Genomic DNA, 22006 nt, shown 5'->3' with positions numbered 1-22006 from the left:
TTCTTTGGAAAAACAGTTTGAGAAAAACCCTAGTTTTCTACCCTAGGAAAAAAAAAAAAAAGAGGGGTTGTTAATTTTGTCTAGGTTGATTGATATTTCCTGGGTAAGCTGTAAACAACTTGGTTTTGATACTTTTTGTCTGGTCCTAGGCTGCAGCCTACCCTGTCATTTGTATGCACCTTGCAAGGATTGATCAATCAGCTATGCAAATGAGGCGACTATAGCTTACTGTGCAAATGAAGTGTCTGTGGCCTACTGAGAGGGGATTGGTCAGTTTGTGGTCCCCCTCTGCCCCACGGAAGAGGTCATGCCTTGAAATTGACAAGGAATCGAAAATATATACGCAGCCAATCCCACAGAGGTATTTCAGACAGAAAGAAAGAGGAAGAGAAGCAGAATGAAAAAAGAAGCAGCAGAGAGAAAGAAAGGAAGCAAGGAACTACCTAAAAGAGCTGTAACATGGGTCAAGGGCTGTACCACGGGTCAAGGGCTGTACCACTGAAGGTGGCGACAGGCCTGGAAGGAGCCCGGTGGCAGAGTTGGTGGTGATGGATGCCAGGACCAAGAGGAGCCTGTCCTGAGGGGGCCAAGAAGAGGCCTGTCCTGAGGGGGCCGAGAGGAGCTGAGAGAACTGTCCTATACTGAAGAAGGGAGACTTTGCCTACATGCTTCCTGATCCTGAGTTGTACCCTGTTACTTCCTTAATATACTAACTCTGAATATGGTTTGATACTACTACTACTTCCACCCTTTTATAGCAACTAACAACATTTTTGGAGCCCTGGTGGTACAGTGGTAAAGAGCTTGGCTGCTAACCAGAAGGTCAGCAGTTTGAATCCACCAGCTGTTCCTTGGAAACCCTATGGGGCAGTTCTACTCTGTCCTCTAGGGTCACTATGAGTTAGAATCCATTTGATGGGCAACATTTTTAGCTCTTTTGAGATTTACCTCCATTTTTTAACTTTTTCTTGCTTGTATGTATTGACTTGCTTTTATGGTGGATGAAGATATTTTAGCTTGTGTATACCTTCTCTTCCTCGCACCTCATTCTTCCAATATAATTATACTGCAAATTTCAGTTAAAGCCATATACATTGTGTTTATTATTATGATTCCTGATGAGCCAAGTAATTTATAATAGCAGTATTTCCTTTTTTATACAACTTGAGTTTTTTTTTTTAACAGAGTTAATAATTGTTTCATTTAAAATTAAAGATCTTTGAAAAGTCTTCCCATACCCTTCCCATAGCTTTCTAAGATGCCTCAGTACAGTTGTGCACACAAAGTCAAACTTCTCTGGATTTATCAGTCCATTTTTCTTCCTATCTCCTGCACCAAAGCAGGGGGTTCCCTGAAGCCCCTGTCTTTCTCTAATTTTGATTGAATACATCCTCCTGTAGCTTCCAGAGAAAGGACACATCTTAAGACCGTTAAGGCATTTCATTCCTGAAAAATCTCTATTCTACTTTCACTTGAAAGTAATACCCAACCTTTGCCTGGGTATAATATCTAGGCTGAACTGAATTTCCCTTCAGGATTGTGAAGGCATCAACCCACTGTCTTTGAGCTTCCAATGTTGCCGTTGAAAAATGTTATGACGTTCTTAGTCCCAGTCCTTCTATGTATATGTCCCCCTCCCCTTTCTGGAAGAATTTAGGATTTTTCTCTTTATTTCTGGTATTTGTGAAATTTTACAGTGAAAGTGTCTTGGTGCTTTTAATTCATTGCACTGGCTACTCAAGGGGCATTCCAATTTGAAGATTCATGCCTTTTTATTCTAGGCAATTTTCTCTTTTTCTTAAGTAAATTCATTTTTACCAGTTTCTTTTTTCTTTCTTGGCTTCCTATCACCAGATACTGGACCTCCTGCATTAATTCTCTAATTTGTTGTCTTAACCTTTTGCTCTTCTTTAAAATTTTCTTCCGCTCTCTTTATTATCTCTTTCCTCCTTTTGGTTTGTTTGGGCTCTCCCTAAGTGTTGAAGGCTTTTCTCAGAAATGTCTGCAGACGTTTGGCTGCGTGTTTATATCGTAGAGTGAAGTACTCTGAAACTGATCAGAAGCCGCTGTGCACGTGTAAGGTCCAGAGTCTGATGGGCTCAGTGTATAGTCATCTGGTGGCTAGATGGTTTTTTCATTGGGGAACCCCTTTCCTAAAGTCAGCTTCTGTAGGTCTTTATCATCTCTCTGGTTTTGTTTCTCCAGAGAGGAAACCTCAGGGCAGTTGTTGGGAACTTGGGGGTCTAACTGTTCCCCGGACAGACTTCCCAACAGTCTCTCTGTTATCAGCCCCCAGCCCGATTTTCTATGATGCTTCCAATTCCTGAATCTTTCTGGGGTAAATCTCCTTCTTATCATAACCTCCGCCCCCACCTCCAGGCATTTAAGTTTCCCCTTCTTCCTCCCTGTTAGACCACCTACCTACCATTCCTGCATTCATTTTCTATCTTTGTAGCTTGTGGTTCAGGGTAACAGTTTGAGCTCTACTTGCATCCAAGTTGGAGTGTGTGCTTCTATTTCTTTTCTTTTTTTTTTTTTTAATATTTAATTTTATTGTTCGTGAAAATATACACAGCAAAATCTAGTCCCATTCCATAGTTTCTAGACACAATGACATTGTGACATTGGTTACATTCTTCACATTAGGTCAACCTTCTTGTTATTTCTGTTCTGGTTGTTCCATTTCCACTTACTTAAACTCCCTGCCCCGGAGCCCTCTTAAAACAAAAAAACAACCCAGGGCCTTTGAAGCCCTCTTATCTGTGCTTTAAAATAGCTGTGGGACCTTGGGTTTTTATGTAGATTTTTTTTTTTTTCAGTGCAAGGTGACCTCAGGGGATAGTTTCAATTCAAGGTTAGAAGTGCAACTCAGGGCTACAGTCTCCAGGACCCCTCCACCCTTAGTAGGTCCAGTAAGCCTGGAATCTTTAAGAATTTGAGATTCCGTTCCTTATTTTTCTCCCTTTTTATCAGGATTCATCTATTGTGTCCCTGGTCAAAGCATTCAGTAGTGGTAGCCAGGCACCATCTAGTTCTGGTCTCAAGGTGGAGGATTTCAAGGTAGAGGAGGCAGTGATTCATGGAGATAATTAGTCCTGTAGTCCATCCAGTTCCTTCTCTGATTCTTGGGTTTCTTCTTTCTTTTTTGTTCCGAATGAATAAAGACCAATAGTTGAATCTTGTTCTTAGATGGCCGCTCATAATCTCTATTTCCTTTTCTTGATGTTTCCTATCATTTTTTTTTTCTAAATTTTATTTTGTTGTTGGGAATATACACAGCAAAACATACCAGTTCAGCAGTTTCTACAGACACAATTTTGTGACATTGATTACATTCTTCGAGTTGTGCAACCATTCTCACCCCCCTTTTCTGAGTTGTTCCTCCCTCAATATAAATTCACTGCCCTTTAAGGTTCTTACCTTTCAAGTTGCTGTTATCAATTTGATCCCATATAGATAAAAAAAAGTCCTTAAAAAAGCATAATCCTCAAGCAGGCCTTTTTTACTAGTTAAGCTAAACTGTTGTTCAGTTTTAAGATGACTTCAGGTGATATTTTTGGTTTAAGGCTTAAAGATTATCTTAGGATAATAGTTTTATGGGTTTATTCACCCTCCACAGCTCTAGAAAGTCTGTAGAGTCCATGAGAATTTGAAATTCTGTTCTGCATTTTTCCCCTCTTGATCAGGATTCTTCTATGGAATCTTTGATCAAAACGTTCAGTAATGGTAGTGGGACACCATCCAGTTCTGGTTTCATGATGAAGGAGCCAGTTGTTCATGGAGTCAATTAGTCACACATTCCATTTCCTCTTCCTATTCCTGATACTCCTTCCTCTGTTGGCTCCAGGTGAATAGAGATCAATTTTTGTGCCTTGGATGGCTGCTTGTAAGCTTTTAAGGCCCCACGCACTACACAACAAACAAGGAGGTAGAACAGAAGCACTAAACATGTTGTTAGGCCAATTAACTGAGATGTCCCATGAAACCATGACCCTAAACCTTCAAACCAAGGTTGCACGATTATTAAGAGAAGCAGCAGGAGGAAGATCCTGGCTCTGCCATCTTGTAGTCGCCTAGATCCTCAACAGCACTTCATGCTCTTCTTTGCAGTAACCTTGTGGATTTGGGTCATTTTCCCTAATATAGAGAAGGGAAACAGTCCCAGTGAGAAAGTGGGCCCTCAGCCACTAAAGAGTTTTATGTGGAGGCAGCCCTGGTGTGATTATCCACCCCTCATTCCCACCTTACCCCCCATCCCTGCAACACACACGTGAGGTGGTCTGTCTGATCCTACCTGACCTCCTGGTGCTACTGCTCAGCTGCCTTGCAGGGACTTTGGCATCCCCCCCGGCTTCCATTTCCTATCTTTGTACTCTGGCCAAGTCCTCAGCTCCAGGAGACTCCACAGCAGTGTATGCAACCAAGGATTCATATTGTTGACAATGTGGGGCTATGAGTGTTTTATTAAGTTTGCCTTCTCTGCAGGAGGCTTAGGGAATTTGCGGAAGATCACTGTTAACTGAAGCTGTCTAGTGGTGGATTCCAAGAAAGGATGGGAGAAAGAAGGATGAAAAGGCAAAAGCAGCTTCCGTGTGAAACTCATTTCTACTCCCTTGATCTCCAGCTCCTGTTCCTCACAGGCCTCAACTTACTCAAAGGTGGCTTTGTGGTCCCCTCCCTCCTAGGTTTGGTGCCTGGCCAGCTGCCTCTCTGAGCACTACTGTTTACTCCTGCAGCCTTCCTCCTCAACCTGAATACTCTGATGGTGGGTAGCTTGTGTGTCATCTCTGCTGGCATTTTGTTTATGGATTTTATTAGCACAAGAGAGGATTTTTATTTTTAAATAAGTGTCCTACCCATAGGACAAAGGGCTCAGAGGCTGGTTTTGTTTTAAGTGTAACTAATGAATTAAAAATCACTGGGGGTTAGTGGCCTTTAAAGAGACTCTGCATAAGACTACTACTAGCCCTGAGTTCTTTTTGACACTATTGAATCTCTGACTCTTGGGTTCCATTCCAGTGGTATCAATTCCCTACTCTGTGTTGAACAAACAACAACAACAAAATGGAAAATAGCAACATTGGGGGAGGCAAGTGGGGGGATGGGGTTCTTGCCAAGTCTTGAGGATTAAGAGGCAGAGAAGAGTGGCCACATCTCCCAGTAAGGAGAGGGTACCACTCTTCTGCATTCGTAATCCACTGAGCTCACATGCACTCAGACCTAGAAGGGGCACAGTTCTTTGTTTTACAGATGAGGAAACTGAGGCCCAAAGCTGGTAAGGTAGATGGTGGGGTGGGGTTAACATGCAAAGGGTCACACAGCTGGTTCTCAGCAGAGTCCAAAGCACTTCTCCCTTCCTGTTCTGTGTTCTTTCCTTTACACCCCCTAAGAAACTGAGCTGGGAACTTTAACCCACCAGGTGACGATGAGTAGGGCTGACAACGCCTGCATTTTTGTCTTTCCGATTGCCTAGATAGGGCCAGAGTCATACTGGGATAGCAGGTGCAGGTAGGTGGGTTTTATCTTCAGTTGTCCTCACTATCTCTTTGCCCTTTCAGCAGCCAGAGGTGCTCCTCAGCAGAAACCCCATCTCATTAACTCATTCCTCTCCAGGGAGTACAGAGAAGCAATGCTTAGCATCAAGAAATGAATCAACTCTTGGAATATTACTCATCATAGCCCTCAAGTGAGGGAGCTATTTCAGGGTTACTATAAGGAAGGGCATTCCTGGAGTCGTTACATTGTGGTTTTCAAACTTGGATCATTCCTAGTCCATCTGCACCATTTTCACATCTTCTATTCTACTTGAACATGTATTAACTGTCTCAGGAAATGTTACGGAGATATTGATGTCCAGATTATAACCGCTGTGTCTTAGAGTGACAGTGGAAAAGTGTAAGTTATTTATTAAAGTAAAATCTGTGTTATTTGTTTCTATAATTTAAGCCATTTTAATGACTTTTTCACATTGATGATTACCTTACTACCTAGCGCTGCTATAACAGAAATACCACAAGTGGGTGGTTTGAATGAACAGAAATTTATTTTATCACAATTTAGGTGGCTAGAAGTCTGAATTCAGGACACTAGCTCCAGGGAAAGGCTTTCTCTGTCTGTTGGCTCCGGGGTAAGGTCCTTGTCATCAGCCTTCTCCTGGGTCTAGGAGTTTCTCAGTCCAGGGACCCCAGGTCCAAAGGATGTGCTCCACTCCCAGCTTTTCTTTCTTGGTAGTGGAAGATCCCTCTCCTCTCTGCTGGATTCTCTCTTTTATATCTCAAAAGAAATTGACTCAAGATACAACCTCATCCTCTAAAATTGTGTCCCTGCCTCATTAACATAACTGCCTCTAAGGCTGCCTCATTAACATCATAGAGGTTAGGATTTACAACACACGGGAGGATTCCTATGAGTCATAGTTGACTCAACTGCAGCTGGTTTAGGGTAATCACATCAGATCACAAAAAGGTGGACAACCACACAGTACTGGGAGTCATGGCCTAGCCAAGTTGACACACATTTTTGGGGGACACAATTCAATCCATAACAATGATCTTTAATAAAATTTATGGACATCAAATACATGTATTTTAAAAGGAAACTTGATATCAGTACTGTATATGGAAAACCAGATTCACTTGCCCTAAATAAAACGTAACTATAAGAGAAAGAGAATGACAACAAGACAGTTGTTAAATTACAGCTAGATTCGCTTTCTGGCTGAAGGCAAGATGATCAAAAAAGACTGAATAACCTCACTACTCACTGTTATTTGATGAATCAGGTGGGGTTGGGGGGGGGTCTCTTTGTTAGATTATTGTGGCTTCCATAACAAACTACCACAAACTGGGTGGTCTAAAACAACAGAAATATAGTCTTTTACAGGTTTGGAGGCCCTAAATGTGAAATGAAGGTGTTGGCAGGCTATGCGCTCTCTCAAGGTCTCCAAGGAGGAATCCTGGTCCATGTCTCTCTCCTAGATTCTGGTGGTTGTTGGCAGTCCTTGTTGTTCTTTGGCTTATGGCTGCATCACACCAATTTCTGCCTCTATTGTTACGTGGCCTTCTTCCTCGTAGGTCTCTGTGTCTTCACCCAGCCTTCTTATAAGGGTGCTGGTCACTGGATTTAGGGCCCACTAAAAAAAAAAATTTTTTTTTTTTTTTTCTAATCTGTAGGGTCACTGTGAGTCAGAACTGACTCAACGGCGATGGGTTTGGTTTTTTTTTCTTCCTTTATTTCTAATCCAGTAGGGTTGCTATGAGTCAGAATCAACTTGATGGCAATGGGTTTGGCTTATTTTTCGTTTCGAATCCCCAACTTGATTACATCTGCAAAGACCCTGTTTCCAAATAAGGTCATATTCCCAGGTACTGGCAGTGCAGTTAGGACTTGAACTTTTTTAAATTGTTGTAAAATTTCTATAACACAACATTTGCCAATTCAACATTTTTCAGGTGTACAATTTAGTGATACAAATTACAGTAATCATGTGTAACCATCATCCATAATTATTGTCAAATTTCCCAGCACTATAAACTAAAACTGCTTCCTAAACAATGCTTCCCTCTTTTCCTCCCCGTCTACCTCTGGTAACCACTAATAAACTTTAAACCCGTTGCCGTCTAGGCGATTCTGACTCAGCGACCCTGTAGGTCAGGGTAGAACTGCCCCATATAGGGTTTTCAAGACTGTAATCTTTACGGAAATAGACCGCCACATCTTTGTCCCACAGAGTGGCTGGTGAGTTCAAACCGTTGACCTTTCAATTAGCAACCAAGTGCTTAACCACTGTTCCATCAGAGCTCCTTAGTAAACTTTAGTCTCTATATATTTGCCTATTCTAGATATTTCAAATAAGAAGGATCATACAATATTTGTCCTTTTGTGACTGACTAATTTCACTCACCTTAATTTTCAACCACCACTCTGTTTTCATCTGTCCTGGAAGAAGTACAGCCAGAATGCTCCTTAGAAGTGAGGATGGTGAGACTTTATCTCATGTACTGTGGACATGTTATCAGGAGGGACCAGTCCCTGGAGAAGAACATCATGCTGGGTAAAGCCGAGGGTCAGTGAAAAAGAGGAAGACCCTCAATGAGATGGATGACAAAGTGGCTGCAACAATGGGCACAAATATGAGGATGGTGCAGGACTGGGCACTGTTTCACTCTGTTGTACATAGAGTCACTATGAGTTAGAATTGACTCAATGGCACCCAACAACAACAACAACATTTTCAGGGTCCATCCATGTTGTAGCATGTATCAGGACTTCATTTCTCTGTATGGCAGAGTAGAATCCCATGGTATGTATCCCATGTTTTGTTTATCCACTCATTTGTTGATGGACATTTACATTGTTTTCCATCTTTTGGCTGTTGTGAATAGTGCTGCAATGAACAGTAGTGTACACGTGTCTGTCTGTGTTGCTGTTTTCAAGTCTCTTGGGTATATACTTAGGAGTGGAATTCCTGGATTCATATAGTCATTCTCTGTTTAACTTTATGAGGAATCACCAAACTGTTTCCATAGCAGCTGTACCATTTTGCATCCTTATCAGCGATGGATAAGGGTTCCAGTTTCTCCACATCCTTCCCAACATTTGTTATTTTATTTTTTATTTAAGCCATTCTAGAAGGAGCCCTGGTAGCACAGTGGTTAAGTGCTTGGCTGCTAACTGAGAGGTCAGTGGTTCAAACCCACCAGCCACTCCATGGAAGAAAGATGTGGCAGTCTGCTTCCATAAAGATTTACCACCTTGGAAACCCTATGGGGCAATTCTACGCTGTCCTATAGGGTCGTAGAATTCTGAATCGACTTGACAGCATCAGGTTTTTTTTTTTTTAATAGGAGTAAAGTGGTATCTCATTGTGGTTTTGATTTGGGTTTCTATAATGACTAATGATGTTGAGCATCTTTTCATGTGCTTGTTGACCATTTGAACATCCTCTTTGGTGAAGTGTCTGTTCAAAGACTTCAACCTTTTTTGTGGAAGCCACAATTTAACCCACCACAGTCTCCTACAAGGATCTTGGGCCCCATACTTTGGAAACACTCTTCATATGGCATTTCTGAGACAATGGCACCCTTACAGGTGCCTCTTGGGTGTGGTTTAGGGATTGTGAATAATTCAAAAAGACATAGCCCTCACCGGAGGGAGTAATACTTGGAAAAGGAGGGTGGAAAAGAAGAAAAGGAATGGAATGCAGAATGTACAAACCCTGGGCTGTGGTGACACATCTGAGCAGATGGATGACAAGTGAAAGGGGCAGCCCAGGTGCTTCACGGTCTTAGCGGGAGAGCCTTCTGTGGGGCAGGTAGAGCTTGGTGGGTGAGGTCACTCTCCTCTGCCCCTGTCTCCTAGCCACAAAGCCCAGGCAGGAAAACTTCCCACTAGTTTTACTAGTTTGGAATGAATCACTTAATTTTTCTGTTCACTCATTTGTAAAATGGGATTAGACCTTTTCTGGGTGGGTATTGCACAAGAGTGTTCTAAGGACAGATTTAATAATGAATAAAAATGCACTTTTCCCTCCATCAGCTGTGACTGTCACGAGGAGTAACACCAATCACTGATGTGTGTAAGGTGATGGGCATTAAGGGGTGCTTCTGGGAGGGCACAACATGGGGGGCTCTGAGGAGAGAAAGGGTGCAGTGTGGTGGCCAGTGGGCCCTCCCTCAGAGCACCGCGAGTAAGGCGGTCAGGGCAGTTCAGAGGAACAGAGTCCTGGGCTGCAGCCAGGCCCCTGAATCAGCTTCTCTCTGCCCTGGTGCTGCTTTTGCAGGGGAACCTGCTCCCTCTGCTGCAACCACACCCCACAGAACTGGAAAATGAGCAGGCAGGTGCTTCAAAGTGGCTTCCCCATCCTCCCTGTGCCCTCCAGGTACCAGGATCATCTATGACCGGAAATTCCTAATGGAGTGTCGAAACTCACCTGTAGCCAAAACACCCCCCCGGGACCTGCCCACCATTCCTGGGGTCACCAGCCCTGCCAGTGAGGCGCCCCCCATGGAAACCAGGCAGAGCCACCTACACAACAGTCCAGAAGACAAGCCGGCAGGTGGTGAGTGGCTGGGCTTGGCTGGACTCCATTGGGAAGAGGAATGTATAAGGCCCATAGGCCTTATCTACTAGGGAGCAGCCCAGAGTCCAAAGGGTGGGGTAGGGATGAGGAGGTAGAACTTTTATTGGTACCAACTTTCCCCAAGAAAGGGGCCCAAGAACTCCAGGAGAGGTGATGTAGTCAGTGGGGAGTTTGTTTGAAATGGCATGGCTTCACACAGCAACTTCCATAATCATGTCCCTTTGTATAATTGTCACTGAAGCATCACCACTCAGCTGCAACACTTGGAACGCACCCATGATGTTCATGGTGCCTGAGACAACTTATCAAAGACACGGTGCACTTGCCTTCTGGGAAATTACATGTCTACAGATAAGAAACACATCCCGGAGGCCTTCTGTCAGAGTTTTGGTCCACGGGTGGATTCTTTTTGAAGACAGGTAGAAACAACGTGGCCAGTTGTTTCTGCAAGTTTGGCATTCAGTTGCTAGGTCCTTCCTGGTGTCCCTACCTCCCAGGTTATCAGATCAGCCACCCTGGAGAGCTGTGTGTAAATGTTCTCTTTGTGGCATTGTGACCAGCTTGCCAGAGTGTCTGAGCGTTCAGCTAAGGGAGGATGCAGTGTAAGCACTCCCAGATGACCTGAGTCAGAGCGGAACCCACTGACCCTTCACCCGGGGTAGTATACCAGGCCCAGACAGGAAACAGCTGGGCCAGGGGCTGGACTTATTCTGCGACAGCAGCAGAAACTCATCTGGCCCAGGCCTGCAGGATGTGATTCACAGCCTCCCATAGGATCCCCAGAGCCTAGACAGATCACAATTGCCTTGCCTTTCCAACTTGCAGGAGACCAGTGGTGGGGAGGGAGGAGGCGGCAGTATGAGGGTGGAGTCACGCACACACACAGCAATGTGAAAGACCTCACAAGGCAGCATGGTTAGCTGTCACTTGTTAAGGGAAGAAGGACGGATAGGTTCACATGATCAGCTGCAGTGTTTCCCTAACCTCCCCCACGCCCATTTGCCTTAAACTACACACTGGAGCCGTGGCGGCACAATGGTTAAGCACTTGGCTGCTAACTGAAAAGTTGGCGGTTCAAACCCACTCAGCAGCTCCAGGGGAGAAAGACCTGGCAATGTACTCCTGTAAAGATTACAGCTTAGAAAACCCTAGGGGGCATGTCTACTCCGTCACGTGGGGTTGCTATGAATTGGAATCGACTCAATGGCACCCAACAACAACAAACACTGGAAGTTGAGGATGGGGTTAGTCAACACCTGAAGTTGCCAAGTCACCACTACCTGAGGGCTGTCCCTCACCCCACTTACATTCCCTTCTTCCCCAGTGTCTACAGCTGCGTTGGCCCAGAACAAATGCAGAATTGCCCCAATGGGGCCCTGGGTGGACAGCTCTTAACCAAAACAGTGGTCTCATAGCCCTGTTGAGTTATGAAGGGATGTGGTGGGCTGGGGGACAGAGTTCTTCATATTGATTAGCTGGATGTAAGAAGCCAAGCCTCCCACCCTTGAGCCCACATATCTGTGCATATATAGCCAGAAGAGTTGGTTGTTTCCATGGGGTGGGGGTGGGGAGTACCAGAGCAGATGTTTTGCTGTAGAACCTTGGAGTAGCCCCACCCAGGAGATTTGTAAAGGAGGCAGTTCTATTAAAAAGAAAAAATCTGCTTTGGCATGAATTACTTGGAAATTTTGGTAGAAAGAGGAAGGTGAAGGCAGTGACTGGCTGAATTTACTGCAGGATTAGGCTGCTCCACGGGCAGCTGAACGTATACCTAGTAAGTTATGGTACCATTTGCTAAACCAAAAATTGGGACATGTGCTTGGAAAATTTTCCTGTTGAAGGAATATTTTTCTATATGTACAAAGGCATGAAAATAAAAATCCCACATAACCACTTACCCTGATAAAAAATAATAAAAATTGTACAAAATTCAGGACTGTCACCTCTCCTTTGGGGAAAACTTTTCCCTGCTCTTCCTTTGAGATTGGGGAAGAGGGTACAGTTAGACAGAAACCCTTAAGGGTTGTGTTTCCAGGAATTCCTACTTTAGTCCTGCCCCTCTCTGCTCTCTCCTTGGCAGCATAAACCTGGCCCCTGCTCTTCTTATAGGAATGACAGAATGAAAAACTGGTGCCTCCCTCGAATCCATTGCTCATCTGGCCCTCTTGTCTTTTCTCTCCCAGGTGAAGAGTCACAGTTTGAGATGGACATTTAAAGGACCAGCCAGCGGAGCAAGCAATGCCTCTGGGCCCCTCAGGCCCTTCTCAGGAGAAGAACCGCACCAGCCGGGTCTTATGAATGTTATCGCCCTGGGCAGGCATTGGGTGTGTGGGGTCAGCCATCCGGCCCTCTCCTCCCTCACTCAGGGCACCTGCTACCCTTCCCCTTAGTGAGCACCAGCAGATACCTCCATGTGCCTCCGTGGATGCAGGAGCTGCCACCCCAAGGGGAGTGACTCTTGCGAGCACACCTCTGCAGCTGAGGGGCCGGAAGTGGACACGGAGGAGCCCTTCTGATTGATGGTCTTGCTCTTCCAGCCCCACCCTCTGGGGGTGCCCCTTCCTTAGGTTGGTGTGCAGTGGGAACGCGTCCTTGGCCCTCCTTCCCCCGGAGAGGAAATAAAAGCGACCTTCACCCTGGGGCCAAGAGTTGGGCCCTGTCTGAGCTCCTTTGGGCTTCATGTGATAACACCAGCTACTATTCATACTTACTTATCCCACATTATCTCATTTGAGTCCCACACTGGTCCTGTAAGGTAAGTAGAGCAGGCATTATTGTCCTTATTCTACACAGGTCCGGAGATAGGCCAGGGAAGTTAAAACCACACAGCCAGTAAATGACAGAGGGGTCTGGGTTCAAGCTCTGCTACTCAATCTCGGGTGTTTCAGCGGTGGGAACTGCCTCTCTTCTGGGCTCACCCCCGCCCCAAGTCTGTTAAGTGACCCTGTCACCCTCCCCCTCAGCGTCCATTCCATGTGAGAGTCAAAGGAAGAGCCTGAGCCTCGGGGCCCAGCAGAGTCCATTTGATCCTTGTACACTGGATGTTTGTTGAGTGACCCCTTTGTGTGAGCTGTCACGGGGGACGCCAACCTGAGACAGGCTCTCTGCCTTGGGAATGTCACTGAAACATAAGATTTGCCTATGAGAAGAGGTAGCATGAGACAGCAAGACTGTATATGATTGGTCACTAGGGAGTGCTCCATGCAAGTGTTACACAAGTGCTGGAGGCTTCCTGGAGGAGGTGGCTTTGCAACTGGGCTCTGAAGAATGAGTGGTTGGGGAGGCAGGGCCAGTGTTACAGAGGTCAGGTGGTCTTGGGGAGCCAGGGTGTATAAGGACAGGACAGCAAGAAGCCCACTTTGGCCAGGGCAGGCAACTTGTGTGTGTGTGGGAATGGCTTTTATAAAAGCTCCCAAAGGGCCAGATTTCTAAGGCCTTGAGTGCCAGGCAGAGATCTTTGCTAAGAAGCAATAGGTGATTCTCCTTAAAGGATATGCTGAGGATGGATGGCCTGTGCACAAAGAGGCAGTGGCTGACATGGATTCTACAAGCTCCAGGCTCATAACACTTACAAATCTCCCTTGACTGGCCTTCTCTATAGCTGAGTAAAGGAGCCCTGGTGGCATGATGGTTATGTGCTCAGCGCTAACTGGAAGGTTAGCGGTTTGAACCCGCTAGCCACTCCGCTGGAGAGAAGTCCTGGCGATCTGGAAAGATCACAGCCCAGGAAACCCTAAGGGGCCGCTATGAGTTTGAATCTACTTTTCAGCACACAACAATAACAACAGCTGAACAGATGGTTGGTGAAAATAAGGGAAACCCTCAATAAGATGGTTTGACATAATAGCCACAACGATGGACTCAAACACCAACAATCACAAAGATGGCACAGGACCAGGCAGTGTTTCATTCTGTTATACACAAGGTTGCCATGAGTCAGAGCTGACTCGGTGGCAACTAACAACAACGAAGAGCTGAGGTGGAGCCTCCTCTCTTCCCAAGGTCTGTGAAGCCAGCTGGAATCCAGGTACCTCATGTGTGGAAGGACCCGGCCGTGGGAGGTGTGTTAACTCCAGGCATGCCTCTTTGTATGGGTGGGAAAAGTGAAGCTAGGGATGGGCCACCACCAGAGCAAAGAACGACCAACTAGGAAGAAATAAGGGATTGCCTCAGCCTTCCTGATCCCTCAGCTTTCCAGTAACAGCAGCTCACTCCACTGTTGGCATCTTGAAACAGACCAGAGGTCTTGCTTACCAGTCTGCATGATCAAGTCCAATCCCCTTGTTTGCACATCTCAGGGTCCAGCAGGTGGGATAAAAAAATAACTGATAATTCAGCAATAACAAAACTGATCAGAAGTGTACCTTTCCCACAGAGCAAGTGTCCTCCAGGAGACCTGTGTGTGTGTATTTCTTTGGCATCAGTTCTGGCTGGATGCTTTGGAGATGAGCAAAGATCTACAACAGTCCTTGTCTTCATGGAAGTTAAAATCTAGTTGGGGAGATGCGTCTGCTGTGGTCCAACTGAATGTTCCCGTGTACCAAGTCTTAAAGCTTTCTGAGAGAGGCTCACTCACTCCAGGAGACCATTACAGTTGGCCTCTGGGATCACCAAGATCACTAGAGTTGGGGAGCCCACTGACAAATGTCAGACATGCCACGTGCCATGAACCTACTGAAATTAAAAAAAAAAAAAAGTTTTAAGCCATGGTGTGTGTTACAAAGGAGCTTATGAGCTGATACGGAGATGAGATACACTATGAATAGTAAAAGGACATGCGGAAATGTCATAAAGCAATGCATGATCCAGTGAGCACTGGCAGTGTTGGTGCCACAAGTTAAAGGAATCAGGTCTGGGAAGCCTTCACAGAGGTGGGACAAGATGGGTCTGGTAGGGTTTTCATTCAGTTGTGGAGTTGCCTGCTGGTTTAGGAATTGCTCAGAGAGAGGGTGAAGGCCACAATGAACCTTGGGGAATGCTCCTGGGGAGCACCAGCGGAGTATAGGAAGCTGAAACGCCAGTGACTTTGTCACCTCCAGCTGCTGTTGGTATGGCTGTGGGCATTCCTCCAACTCCCAGGCAGCTAGACTGAGGTACTGACTGTAGCCATCTTCCTCCCAGTACCCTTTAGCGTGATGTTCATTAAGAGGACTGGGAAAGGAACAGACATGGCCAACCAAGAAAGGCGGATTCATCTCTAGACCCATTAACACCACCTTGTTTCTTGAAATAAAGCCTCCTGCCTCATCTACAGCAGATTAAATGAACACCAGAAAGTACCTAAACTCATCGCTGTTGCCTCGATTCCAACTCTACTGACCCTATAGGACAAAGCAGAACTGCCCCATAGGGTTTCCAAGGAGTGGCTGGTGGATTCTAACTGCTGACCTTTTGGTTAGCAGCTCTTAACCACTGCATCACCAGGGCTCCACCAGAAAGTAAGGTACCCTCTTTTCCTGCAGGTTGACTGGGGAAAAGTGCAACCCTTGAAGGTTAGGGTTTCTTGAATTCCAAAGACTATGACTTGGATGTATCCTGGAGGGAGAGTGGGCTACAGCAAAGTGGAGGTGAATCACATCTTCCCCCAACTGCTGTTCAGAGGCCATAGCATAAGCAGCTGTTTTTTTAAAAGGAAGAACCTTCAAGATATCTTTATTCTTTAGGTTCTGGTAAGAGAAAGGCCAAAGACCGTTTTTAAATTGCTAGTTACAATATGTACTAAATTTAGTGCTGCCTCCTGCTGAGAGAGTACCTTAAAACAAGGAAGCCTGCATCTCGGAAACCCATCAGGTTAGGTGAAGAAGGCTTATGTAGACCTGAGCACACTTCTCCACGTTCTCTCTTTTGCGATTATGAGACAAGTTTCTGAGAGGAACACTGAGGGAGTTTTCAGACAGGGTGACTGGAGATGTATTGTGATGGAGCAGAACCAGAGTTAGACTAGGACACTCCTACCTTGCCCAGATCTGGTTTGGAACAAACTAGTTACAGCTCTGCTTTTTCCCTTCACCCAAGCATTCACAGCCACAGATATGGCCATATTGCTTTCTGGCTCCCTACTCACCACTGAGGCCAGCAGTAGCCAGCAGACTCTCTGCCAAGGAACTCCAGCTGGGAACAAAGTTCACACGTGCATGGCTCTTCTCAAAACCATGGCTTCCACCATTAGGTTGCATGTAAAGCTCATTATCTTCTCTTCCTAGTCACCCCACCTTAATCTGGGAGAAGCAAGACCACCTTCCAAAAGGGCAGTCAGGATTCTGAGCAGTTTAAAACCCGTTCCTTAGCCTCTACGGGGTAGGTTCAGATTTGCACTGGAATCATGGATATAAATATAGCCATCTTTCAGGTAATCCCCCAACTCCTGGGGCACTTTCAGCTTCTGAGCCTTTCAAGTACCAACCTAGAAGCCTATTCACAACTGTGATTCCTAATTCCTAAGCTGAGCCTCAGGCTCCAGTGAAGGATCACGTACAGGATGCTAGAAAGCCCTGATGCCCTACATAGCAGCACTGACATTCAAATACTCTTTAAACCTGCTGAACGTTGCCATGCACACTCTTACTCAATTTACTCACAAATTATGCTAGTGGTGCTTGTCTGATTTTGGGGAAAAGTAGCATGACTTCCTCTCCCCTTTCCTCCATACCCAAAACCAAACCTGTTGCCATCAAGTCGATTCTGACTCATAGTGACCCTGTAAGAGTAGAACTACCAAGGAGCGGATGATGGATTCAAACTGCCAACCTTTTGGTTAGCAGCTGAGTTCTTAGCCATTGCGCCACCAGAGTTCCCTTTCCTCCATAAAAAAACAAAACAAAAAACCCGTTGCTGTCGAGTCAATTCCAACTCATAGCAACACTATAGGGCAGAGTAGAACTTCTCTGTAGGGTTTCTGAGGAGCAGCCGGTGGAATCCAACCATTGACCTTTTGGTTAGCAGGCTGAACTATTAACTACTGTGCCATCAGGGCTCCAAAAAAACAAACCTGTTGCTGTCGAGTTGATTCTGACTCCTAGCAACCCTATAAGGCAGAGTAGGAACAGCTGATGGATTTTGAACTGCTGACCTTTTGGTTAGCAGCCTGAACTCTTAACTACTGTGCCACCGGGGCTCCAGAAAAACAAACCTGTTGCCATTGAGTTGATTCCGACTCAGAGCGACCCTATAGGACAGAGTAGAGCTGCCCCATAGGGTTTCCAGGGAACGGCTGATGGATTCGAACTGCTGACCTTTTGATTAGCAGCCAAGTTCTTAACCACTGCACCACTAGGGCTCCAAGGAGTTTCCTCCATAGGTGGTATCTAATTCAGAACAGCCTTTGCAATGCAAGGGCCATCCCCTATGCCCTGCACAAAAGAGATTTTTTCGTGTGGAGGCACTTTGTGGTGCCATCTTCACCTCTTAGTCAGCCCTAGGTATGGGGATCTTAAAGGGAGGAACAAGATGGTCCCACCCTTCTTTCCTGTAGTCAAGATATATTAGAAAAGCCACTCATATAGTACTAAGTAAGGTTACACAGAGCCCTCTACAGTGACAAACGTTTATGATATAGAAAAAAAATATATATATATATATTTTTGATAAAGAGTAGGTAATTCCTCTGTCCACAGGGTGTCCTATTCAGCACCTCCAACCAGAACCTTTAGCCACTGCCTCCTCTCTCCCTCCTGGAGATTCCAGCTCTTTCTTCCTTACCTCAGACTTGACAGCTTCCTTCATGTTTCTCCAGGGTTGAGGATGAGCCATCTCAAACATGAGGACATTATCAGTCCCTGGCCTGTCAGACAGCTGGCTGGCCACGTGTAGCACTCACTCAAGCCAATATGTGGGCAAACCCTTCCCACAGCTGTTGCAATGACCATGTGGATTCAGTGGGGGGAGAGGGCGGAGGGCCCTGGCTCTTGGGTCTGTATCATGAGAACATAAATCTATGAGTGTGTAGCTGCATTCAAGTTTATGACTCAGTCAGAACCATTTGTCAAGGAAGAGAAATAAAGGAGGTCGTGACATTGTGTCTTTCATTCCAAGGGTCCATTTACCCCTCAATAAAGCTAGCCTGCTCAGATTTCCCCTACGTTGGGTCCCCTCTGGTAACTGCTGTCCCCTTGTCCTTTCCCAGATGTTTGGCTTTCTTGTACTACGTGGCTTCATTTACACTGAGCTCCATCACTACTCATCCCCTGCAATTCCAACACAACAACCATCTACCACACCCTGATCAGAACTTGAAATGAGTGAAGGGAAAAACTTAACCTCACTCCCGGACCACCTTTCTGGCCTCCAGTGCTCCTCAGGGCCTCTCCCCAGAGACTGGCCTAAACTGTGCACCCTCAACAGGCTTCATCACTAGCTCCCTGAGGAGCTGCAAGAGGCAGAATGAAATTCCTTGCTTGGATACATGTCGCTTGGCATTCAAAATGGGCTCCACACTTCAACTCTTCTCCCTCTCTCAGCTCGTCCTCTTGCCCATCGTCTCACTACATCAGTAGTCCTCAAAGTTCAGTGTGCATCAGTATGACCTGGAGCGCTAGCGAAAACAGACTGCTGGGGGCTCTACCCCAGACCTTCTGATGCAGACGTCTGGGGTGGGGCCCGGGGATTTGCATTTCTAGTAAGTTCCCAGATGACGCTGATGCTGCAAATCCAAGGACCACGTCTTGAGGACCAGAGAACTACCTAACTTCAGAACATCACCTTTATTAGCCCAGTGATCACACCAAGCCTACATCCACCACAAAGGGCCAGAGCAGAGAGCCAGCTTGTTGGTGCCCTATATGCCTATTCTATGTATTTTATTTAAGTGGAATCATACCATATTAGTCCTTTTGACTTATTTCACTCGGCATAATGTTTTCAAAGTTCATCTCTTATGGCATATGTCAGCACCTCATTTCTCTTTATGACAAAGTAATATTCCATCATACGTATGTACTGCATTTTGTTTATCCATTCATTTGTTGGTGGACATGTAGGTTGTGTATACCTTTCGGCTATTATAAAAAGTGCTGCAGCGAACAATGGTATACAGATTTCTGTTTATATTCCTGCTTTCAAGTCTTTTGGGTACATACCTAGGATTGGGATTGTTAGGTAGTTATCTGTTTAACTTTTTGAGGAACTGTCAAGCTGTTTTTTCATAGCAGTTGTACAATTTTGCATTCCACCACCAATTTCTTATCAACATCTTGCCAACACCTGTTATTTTTTTTTTATCATAGTCATTCTAGTAGGGGTGAAATATTATCTCATTGTGGTTTTGATTTGAATCTCCCTAATGGCCTCCACACAGCCCTGGTAGTACAGTGGTTAAGATCTCAGCTGCTAACCAAAAGGTTGGCAGTTCAAATCCACCAGCCACTCCTTGGAAACCCTATGGGGCAATTCTACTTTTCCTACAGGGTCACTATGAGTCAGAATCGACTTGACGGCAATAGATTTGGTTTAATGACCTTGAAAGGAGCCCTAGTGCCACAGTGATTAAAGCGCTTGGCTGCTAACTGAAAGGTCGGTGGTATGTACCCACCAGCCATTAAGCAGGAGAAAGATGTGGCAGTCTGCTTCCCTAAAGATTTACAGCCTTAGAAACCCCATGGGGCAGTTTTACTCTGTCCCACAGGGTCACAATGAGTCGAACAACTCAACGGCAGTGGGTTTGGAACGACCTCAAGCATTTTTCAAGTGCTTTTTGGCCATTTGTATATCTTCTTTGGTAAAATGTCTAATCAATTCCTTTGTCCAGTTTTTTTATCGGGTTGTCTTTGTGTTGTTAAACTGTATGTAAAAATATGTAAACCTTTATTTACTTATTTGAACAACACATGTGCACTGCAGAATACTTGGAAAATGTAGAGAAAAGAGCAAGAAGCAGTTTTTCTAAGCCTACCACTCAGGGATAACAATTGTGAGGGTTTTAAGAAGAGCTGGATTGCTATATCAAATTGACTTTCTGGCAAGCCGGGTGAGTTCAGCAGTGGTGCTGGGGACAGAGAGAGCTCCTAAAAAATGTTTCTCTCTCCTAAATTTCCAACCCAGTGCTCTGTCATATGAACTCAGTGATTTTAATTATCCTTATCCTGAGAAGGTGCTCCACTTGGTGGATGCTTTGCTTTCTGATCTCAGAAATTAGGTCCAGTCCCACCTTAGCCTTGCCAGCTTTTACGCACAGTTGAGTTGGCTCTGGGGAAGAGGCAGAAAATTCTTTTTTTTTTAATTTTTATTGTGCTTTAAGTGAAAGTTTACAAATCAAGTCAGACTCTCATACAAAAATTTATAAACACCTTGCTATATACTCCTAATTGCTCTCCCCCTAATGAGACAGCATACTCCTTCCCTCCACTCTCTTTTCGTGTCCATTTGGTCAGCTTCTGATCCCCTCTACCCTCCCATCTCCCCTTCAGACAAGAAATGCCAACATAGTCTCATATGTCTACTTGATCCATGAAGCTCATTCTTCCCCAGTATCCTTTTCTATCCCATAGTGCAGTCCAATCCCTCTCGGAAGTGTTGGCTTTGGGAATGGTTCCGAGGCAGAGAATTTTTAAAGAGTCTAAACGCTTGAAATTCAAATATTCCCTTCTCTTACCTCAACGTCTCACCATTGCAGTTCTTGCCTCCTCATCCAGACTTCTGGATTCTGAGTCCATCCAGTTTCTCCTGCCCCTCTGCTTTCCTGGGGGCCATGGTTAATTAATCTCCTTTCTCACTACCACTTTTCCTTCCCTGTTATCCTGGACCTTCCTTTTACCTGCCTGGCAAAACAGAAAAGTCAAATCGGTGTTTCAGTTCATCTTTATTATTATACTAATGTTGCTTAGTGCTGTTGGAGGACAGCATTGAAGATATAAATTGATGCCACTGCAACAGAGGTGCAGTCTCAGAGTTCAGTCAGGCCCTCTGCCAGTCATCAACAGTTTCCCTTAGTTTCTTCTTCCCCTTAACAGTTACATGTTGGGGCCCTCTCTAACCTAGTATGACCTCATGTTGTAACGAATAAGCTCCCAGACACTCTGCTAACGAGGAACTGAAACCATCCCCGAAGCCTACTTTTCAGACGAAGATTAACCAAAAAAAAAAAAAAACCAAAAACCCATTGCCTTTCAGTTGATTCCAACTCATAGTGACAGAATCATACTGATGAGATTCCAACTCATAGAGGACAGAGCAGAACTGCTCCATAGCGTTTCCAAGGAGCGCCTGGTGGATTCCAACTGCTGACCTTTTGATTAGCAGCTGTAGCTCTTAACTACACCACTAGGGTTTCCAGACAAAGATTAGACAAGCCTATAAAACAAAAAATAACATGAGAAGCGTGCTTCTTCAATCAAATATATGAGACAAAATGGGCAACTCCTGTTCAAAAGCAAGATGAGAAGGCAGGAAGGGGCAGGAACTGGATGGACAGGCACAGGGAATCCAGCATGGAAAGGGGAAACATTGTGTCACATTGTGGGGATTGCAAGCAATGTCACAAAACAATATGTGTATAAGTTTTTGAATGAGAAATTAACTTGAGCTGTAAACCTTCATAAAAAAAAAAACAAACCCATAACATTGGTATAGTATTATTAGGTCCCTGCATGGTGCAAATGGTTTGCAGTCGACTACGAACTGAAAGGTTAGCTGTTAGAATCCACCCACCGGTGCCATGAAAGAAAGGCCTGGTCACTGACTTCTGTAACAGCACAGCCGTTGAAAACCCTTTGGAGTGCAGGTCTATGCTAAAACACTTGGAGTCACCATGAGTCAGAATCAACTCGATGGCACACAGTACTACTAATTTAATTGCAGGCTTTATTCAGATCCCATCAGTTTTTCCACAAATGTCCTTTTCCTGTTCTAGGATTGAATCGACGATTCCACCTTGCATTTAGTTGTCACAGTCTCCAATTCAATAGTTTCTCAGTCTTTCCTTGTCTTTCATGA

The 22006-nt window shown here is 45.1% G+C and overlaps 1 protein-coding gene across 1 annotated transcript in view; it reads left to right on the top strand.

Moving 5' to 3' along the window:
* Positions 1-12745, top strand: part of EIF4EBP1 (eukaryotic translation initiation factor 4E binding protein 1) — a 33396-nt gene extending 20651 nt beyond the window's left edge. Inside the window, exons 2-3 of the mRNA XM_003412536.3 lie at positions 9881-10060; positions 12265-12745. Of these exons, the coding sequence (XP_003412584.1) occupies positions 9881-10060; positions 12265-12296 (212 nt within the window). The 3' untranslated portion in view covers positions 12297-12745. The remainder of the gene's footprint in view (positions 1-9880; positions 10061-12264) is intronic.
* The last annotated feature ends 9261 nt before the right edge of the window (positions 12746-22006 follow it).

This window comes from Loxodonta africana, chromosome 19 (assembly GCF_030014295.1).
Source record: "Loxodonta africana isolate mLoxAfr1 chromosome 19, mLoxAfr1.hap2, whole genome shotgun sequence".
In the NCBI taxonomy this organism is placed as follows: Eukaryota; Metazoa; Chordata; class Mammalia; order Proboscidea; family Elephantidae; genus Loxodonta; species Loxodonta africana.
This window is presented reverse-complemented; position numbering and strand designations above follow the sequence as displayed.